This window comes from Pterocles gutturalis, unplaced genomic scaffold (assembly GCF_000699245.1).
Source record: "Pterocles gutturalis isolate BGI_N339 unplaced genomic scaffold, ASM69924v1 scaffold5906, whole genome shotgun sequence".
In the NCBI taxonomy this organism is placed as follows: domain Eukaryota; kingdom Metazoa; phylum Chordata; class Aves; order Pterocliformes; family Pteroclidae; genus Pterocles; species Pterocles gutturalis.
In genome coordinates this window covers 61,053-68,909 of record NW_010100172.1, presented here as the reverse complement: position 1 = coordinate 68,909, position 7,857 = coordinate 61,053, and the positions used below count along the sequence as shown (strand labels likewise).

Here is a 7,857-nt window from a genome sequence, read left to right as displayed (position 1 = left end):
GTCCAGTTCTGGGCCCCTCAGTTCAAGAAACTCAATTCAGGGAACTGCTGGAGAGAGTCCAGCACAGAGCCACAAAGATGATTAAGGGAGTGAAGCATCTCCCTTATGAGGAAAGGCTGAGGGAGCTGGGTCTCTTGAGCTTGGAAAAGAGGAGACTGAAGGGTGACCTAATCAATGTTTATAAATATGTAAAGGGTGAGTGTCAGGAGGATGAAGCCAGGCTCTTCTCGGTGACATCCAGTGATAGGACAAGGGGCAATGGGTTCAAGCTGGAACATAGGAGGTTCCACCTGAATATGAGAAAAAACTTCTTTACGGTGAGGGTGACAGAGCACTGGAACAGGCTGCCCAGAGAGGCTGTGGAGTCTCCTTCTCTGGGGACATTCAAAGCCCGCCTGGATGCGTTCCTGTGTGAGCTGATCTGGGTGTTCCTGCTCCGGCAGGGGGATTGGACTAGATGATCTTTCAAGGTCCCTTCCAATCTCTAACATTCTGTGATTCTGTGTAACTTAGAAAAAAGCCTTTGGCCTGGATTAATTTTCTTAGGCAGACAAGCCTTAATATATTAAGCAAGCATTTTGCCAATTTAAAGCATTTAGCACGTACATATGTACTCTAGAAATGAGTCTTTAGAGTTAAATGTACAAAACTTTAAACATATTCTGGAAAGCAGAAAGACTTATAAGTGAATTGACAGGAAAAGAGCTTTTTTAAGCAGAGTAATAAAAGTAACAGATTGGTTTTGGAAGAGAGCAAGTATAGTACTTATATAGACCCTGCAAAAGCAGCTTGTTATGGTAAAGACTCCAGCGAGTCACTACAAAAGAAGACCAAGAAACTAACCAACAGAAAAACTGCATGATTGCTCAGGTAGTGCCAGCACATCAAATTTGCACAGTTTCTGTTGTAGCTCAGTTTGCAGCAATATGATTTGAGAGACTTCAGTTTTCTTTCTTTTCCGTCCTCCTACCTCCTTCCCATTCTTCCCCCCATGTCCACCTGGCCAGAAGTTACTGCTCCCTCACTTGTGGCAATGCACTCCATTCTATGACCATGCTCTGAGCCAAGCCTGCGATACTATTCATTTCACACAGGGGGAAAGGAAGGGAAGGAGAGGGCCTTCTCCAAACATACTGTTTCATAATTTTTATTTGGAACAGAAACAAGTGAATTGGGATAATTACAGGAAGAATTGCTGGGCAAGTAGCTGGGAAGGAACAACTTAAGCAGTCTCCTGTTGGAGTGTCAGGGCAGAATCCCTCAGGTCTTACAAGGCAGAATCAACTCAGAAACAGCAGGTACAGCGCCACAGACACATGGCAAGTTGTTTAACTGATAGGGAATGACATTAAATATACATTACTGAAGTGCACATAGTAGTGCCTTACTATTTTTCCTAATAAAACTGAAATAAAAAAATACCCATTTTCAGCTGCTGATTTCAAAGTTCTGCAGCAGCAAAGTGTAAAAAGTCTGATTTTTTTTTTTTTTTTTTTACAATACATTAGTCTACATGTCCCATTTGCTGTTCATGTATTCAAGTGTTGCCACCTGATCATATCTGGACACTGGGCATGATTTCCCCTTCATAACTCCACGATGACTACTCCCAATCACCTTCTTTTCCACAAAATATTTGAAAATAGTTTCAGGGATTTTTTTCTCCATCATCTTCCTAAGGATCAAGGTGAGGCTTTGCAATCTGCATTTCCTTAGATCACACTTCTTGCTCTTCTTGAAGTCAGTGGTGACATTTGCTGTCTTCCAATCCTCAGGAACCTCCTCCAGTCACCATGACCTTCCAAAGATGATAATCAAAAGTGGCCTTTCAGTGACAGCCATTTCCCTCAACACTTATGGGTGCACCCCATCAGGTCCCATGGCCTTGTGGATGTCAGTTTGTTTAAATGTTCCCTTATTTGATCCTCCTTCACACCAAGGGTATGTCTAGATTGCTCCATATTTTTCCACTGACCTCATGGGCCCAGGATTTCTGAAGGCAAGTCTCATCACTAAAGACTGAAGCACCAAAGGCACTGAGTAGCCTGGCCTCTGCATGTCATTTGTTACCTGACCTCCATACTGTTCAGCAGCAGACCCACATTTTCTCTACTCTTCCTCTTGCTTCTAATATCCCCATAAAAGGTCCACCTGCTGCATTTAATGTCCTTTGACAGACTCAGCTCCAGGTGGGCTTTGGCTTTCCTGACCCCAGCCCTGCATGCTCAGGGCTGTCTCTCCATTCCTCCTGGGCCACCTGTCCCTGCCTGCACCTCTTAAATGCTTCCATTTTATTTTTTTGTCAGTTTGTTAATCTATGTAGGCTTCCCACTACATTTGCTCTCCTGAAAGTCTGCAGGGCCATTCTTCAGGGGGAAAAATCTCAAACAAACAAAAAAATCAACCAGCAGTCCTGGACACCGCCTCTCTTCAGGACCATATCCTATGAGATTCTTCCAAGCAGGTCTCTTAACAGGACAGTCTACTCTCCTGAAGTCCAAGGTCATGACTCAACCGAGCCTAGGTTCTGAGTCACAGAACAGCAAAGTGGGGAAAATATATAATGGAGAAGTTTGACAGAGCCTAAGACAGCCCATGTACACGTCTGCCAAAGAAGATTATTTAGAAGACTCAAAAATCAATGTAGTTACCACACCAAAATGTAATAAGGATAGTCAGGCTTATTCATATAATGCCCTTTCAACTACATAGTCAGAGTAACTTCCATCCTTAATTTTTAAGGCAGCATCTCCTAACTGTGATGCAGGCCTCTTTAGAGGGGACCTTGTCCTGGTTTCAACTGAGACAGAGTTAAGTTTCTTCACACTAGCAAGTAAGAGGCTGTGTTTTGTATTTGTGCTGAGAAGCTGGAACACGCCTAGTGGGGGGAGGAGTCAGTAAGGCATTGCACACGGCACAGACCCATTTAGGACAGGATCATTTAAGATACAGTGCACTGAAGATGTACACAAGAACTGAAATAGTAATCCTGGGAATAAAAATTCCCACTGGTAATCATGTGCTGAGGTTTGCACTCACTTTTGAGAAGAATACAGATGTTTTGAAGGTTCTTGGGCTTTTTCTTCTTACCTTCTGCATCTAGGGTCGGGAAGAAGCAGAGTTTCTTCCTTCTAAAAGATTGAGTGTAAGGTAGAGCTTCTTAAGAGAGCAAAAAGCATTATCTCAAAGGAATGAGAGTGTCTCTCTCCCATCATTTAAAATAGGAAAAGAAAGTCCTTAAGATTTACTGTAAGCAGCCATTCTGCATTGTTGAAGCAAGGAAAGAGAGATGGAGTCATTGCCAGCTCTAATACATAAGGCTTTGAACATTCAGTTCAACTAGTTTGTGTACCAAACACAGATCCAGTCTACAAAAAATAGACAATTGTATCTGTTTATAGAAGGCATGAAAAGGAAGACAAGATGAGACACTTACCATATCAAGCATCTCTTTGGTATGAGCTGCAGACAAACAGAATCTGGCTCTGGACTCGATGATGGGGGTGGCAGGGAAGCCCACAACCACAACACCGATGTTCCGCTTCAGCATCTCACGCCCAAATGCACTGCCAGAGAGAACAAGAAAGATCCGGAACTACCAGTGGAGGTAAAGCAGCAGCAGCCTGAAGGTCTCAGTATGTTAACCCATACAGGCCTTTGCTGAAACAAGCCTGTAAGACCACAATTTAGAGCTTCCAGTGCTTTCTTTTAGAGGCAGAACACCTGTTCACAAAAGCCTTTGTAAAATTCAATCTCAAGGTGGTCCTCCCTCAAAAAGTTTCACTGTATTAAGTTCTAACAAAGCTGAAAGATTATATGTGGCAGACGCTGGTCTTTTAGCAGGCTTTTTCTAAATGGATTTGTAACCTAAGCTTGGAAATCTTTCCAATAGGAAACAGGGATTTAGGCTCAGAAGTTTGACTATACCAGGAATCCCACATGCTGCAATGCCCCAAAGCAGATGCTTCTGCAGGTTCAAGATGGTTTGTTTTCGCCAATGTAATTCAATTATAGTACATTAGGGTGTCACAGAATGTACCACTTTAAGTGCCTATCATGGGAACCATTGAATTGCCACAGTAAATGGAGATAATCTGATCTGATACCAAATATTTTTAAGGAAGGTGCAAAAAATTCATACAACTGTCACACAGTATCTGCAACAAAACAAATTCTTATGGGGATTAAAGAAATTAGTGACTGTGCCTTATGCAACGAGAGGCAAGATAATCTAGATCCTTTCTGTAACGGCAGTGCAATTGTGGGTGTTTCTATAGGCCACAGAAAACAGTTAATCCTTTTTGAACTGACTTTGTCTTGAGAAGTAGCAATAAACTTATGAGGCTTATAAGGATGTATAAAAACAACAATTTTACTAGGTTTTGAAATTTTCTGCCTTTTACTTCTGCTACAACTATTTTCCTTATAAATAGGTGTATCCTGATACACTTCATTTTGTATCCATTTAGTACTCTCAAACTATTTTAAAAACAGATAAGAGACAAAGAAAGGATGAATTGGACCCAATGTAGACCACGAGGGCCAACTTCCATCAGAGCTCTGTGTTCTTGCTCATTTTTAAGTTACTGGCCTAACTGCTCAGCTAATAAACATTTCCATGAACATTTCCAGGGAAAAGATTGTACTGACTGGTAGAGGAGCTGGGTGGTATAAACAGTATGCCTCTGTGTGCTGGATGGCGCACACTGCAGACTCTACAGCACCCATAAAGGTTACAAGCCTTTTAAATCTGGTTATACCGAGAAGGGTAGCAGAGTGCTAGAAGATGTTTGTTCCTTCACAGAACCACAGTGCTTAGCCCTACTGAAGCCTAACTGAACTAGGAGAGCTGGTATGGCTTAAAATGAAGCTGTGCTTTCCAAATTTGAAATGCTGGTTGAGTGCTGGATGGACACTGAAAAGCAGCTATCAAAGCCAAGTTGTCCTTGAAATCAGGCTTTTGTTTATGTTGCAAATGTTTTTAATACATACATTATATCCTGCTTGCAAAATTTTAGCCTTAATTATCCACACAGCAGCCCACAAGCCTATAAGCATTTATAAAGCTGTGTGTTACAGTTCTGTTAGTATTTACAATAAAAATACCTGAGGTATTAAATCCAGACCTCTTAAAATTCACCAAATACAGGTGGTTGTGTCCCATCGTGTCCTGCCCCCTGCTTTTTCTTTTTTTAACTTTCAGAGTTAATCTATGGAAATGTCAGCTGCTTCTGATCCAGGAGCTGGTTGAAAGATTCCTCCAGTGACTTTTAATGTTAATTTCCATTCAATTTGAGCTTCTCTTTACCACATATATAAACTTTACATATAAATAAAATGAAAAAAAACACCAACTTTTAAAAGATGTCATGTAGTGGTAAAATTGCTTCCCTCAAGTGCTTTCTTGCTGCCCCAAGCTACAAGCCCCGATTTTCTCAAGATCACTTATAGGAAGCTTCCATGTTTTATAAGTCTCAGTAATGATCGTAAAAAGCAAAAATCAAACCACTCTTTTCTTATATTTAGAAAAGTATCAATATTCTTGTACCATCTTATCTTTAAAGAAGATAGATGAGAAGTTATCCTGTTAAACCTACCCAATTTTTGCTGGCATGTACAGCATCAGAGGCACAACAGGGGAATCTTCATTTCCATAGATGATAAAACCCATCTCTTTCAGTCGTCTCCTGAAATACCTGGTATTCTCTGCTAGCTGCTGCACACGTGTTTTCCCTAGAACAGAAATTAAGATAAGACTGTGAACACAATAGTCATAAATCACATGTGTAACTGCAACACAAGACCTGTAGCTAAAGTACAGACCATGAATGTACCACTCGCGATTATGGAAGTGTTCAGATATGCAAACCAGAATTCACAGTTTCTTTTCCCTCATGTAATCAAGAGTAGTTACTTATTTTCTGATAAGGCTGTAGCTGAATGGACTAAGGCAAGCATAACCGTCAAGTCCAAACATTCCCTAGGTTTTCCATATCAGGTTTTTATCAAGAGGTACCTGGCAAAACAAGACAGTTACCTGCTTTTAAACAAGATTCACAATGTGCTCAACATTCACTGGTTACTGTATCTTGAAGAAAAGTTTGCTTATACTGAATAATTAATGGAAATCTATTGAATCAGGTGAGGCTGTTTGCCATGTTTTATCCTGTTTGTCTGTGTTGATGGAAATTACTATTTTCCTCCTTAGATCTGCTTGCTGAACTGATTATGTGGCTGCTGCCTAAACTTTTTCAGTTAAAGTGAGCTGGGTTTAAATTAAAAAGATTACTTCTGATAAACCAGCTCACTTCACATAACCAACAGCAGCAAATTTATCATGCATTCAGTCAATTATGTACTGATTTTTTTTACATCTGTCAAAATTAGCACAGAAGACATTAGACAAGATAGTATAATTTAAATATTTCAGCTATTCAGATATGCATAGGACAACTTATTGATCAGTTAATTAAATTCTAGCTTAGCACAGTGTACTACATTTCTTTTTTGCCCAGAAAAAGATCCACATCACCTCACTTAAGCAGATGATAATGCATTTCTGATCAACTAATACTCTAATGTACCTAAGAGATTAAGCACCATACCATTGATGAGACTATGATAGGTAATGTTTGTAATTACTTGTCTCTGGTCCACAGAGTATGTTTCTGGACAGCTGATTAACCAAACACTGACTTTATCAAATGGGTGATTCATATACTGAAGGATTAAGTCTACAGCAGTGCGGATCTGAACCACATAGTGAAGTTGGCTGCTAGATATTGATTGTCTTCCTTTAAAGTTGTAGATAACATAAGGTGATTAACCAAAAAGAATGCCAGGCCTCAAAGAAACTTCCACACCCACATAGCTATGCTCCAGGCCAGAACAAATGTAATTTTAAGAAGCTATACAGTTTTCATTGCCAAGAGTATCAGACATTCCACCCACAAGCATGCAATCAAAGGCAAAATCCCATCAAAGGCAAAGTGTAAGAAAAAAGGATAAAACCTGTTAAGTTTGCAAAACTTGGCCTATCATTAGTGGGCAGAAGCTGGTGTTTTTAACAGCATTCACTGCCGTTTAAGGCATCTCTTCTCCTCCATTAATAGCATTATTTCTTAATCTTTTTTCCTACAGAGTTTCTGCCAATGCTTAAATTTCCCTTCCCCCAAAAGCAGTAAGATTTCAGTAAAACACAAAGGCATCTTGTGCTTATGAAACTTATTTTTTAACTGCCTCACATCAGAGCAGATCCTCTAGTGGAGGACCAACCTTTCTCTTACATTTTCAGACCAATTGTTTGGGTTTTTTTTAAATACCCCAGACTGCAAATCGAAGTTGAAAAAAAATAAACCCCCCAACAAAATAAGAAGAAACAGGCCTACTATAAGATACTTGTGTTTCTAAAGTTGAGACAATCAATAAAAAAAACAAGTGTCCAGAGCAATCTACATGCAGAAAAAAAGCTACTATGGTTCCTTCTGAGAAAGCTGCATCCGCATGTCTCCTACACATAAATGAACAACTTCTAGCATTTCAAGTCAGTGATGTACAATCCCATCAAAATAAGCATGATATTTCACTGCTGTGGGAGTAGTAAAGTAACATACACAGCTGGATACAGCTTCTGTGATCAGTCCCTCTCCCATGACCAGGAATGCAGCATCTTCCATACACACATTCTCTCCATGCTCCCACAAAACATGGAGTTTACAGTGCTTCAAGCAGAAAGAACTCCAGCCCCTTCATAGTTTTCCCCTCTATACAGTCACACCCTTACCCAAATTGTTGGGAGCCTTCCAGGCTAAAGATTAAAGAGCAACCTTAATTTGTAGTTGGCAACCTCTTCACGGT

The 7,857-nt window shown here is 40.2% G+C and overlaps 1 protein-coding gene across 1 annotated transcript in view; it reads right to left on the bottom strand.

Annotated features, from left to right (window-relative positions):
- Positions 1-3,436: 3,436 nt before the first annotated feature.
- LOC104465534 (serine palmitoyltransferase 2-like) overlaps positions 3,437-7,857 on the bottom strand; it is a gene marked incomplete at its 3' end in the record, with an annotated part of 53,527 nt that continues 49,106 nt past the window's right edge. The window contains 2 exon segments of the mRNA XM_010078626.1: positions 3,437-3,566; positions 5,598-5,733. Of these exon segments, the coding sequence (XP_010076928.1) occupies positions 3,437-3,566; positions 5,598-5,733 (266 nt within the window).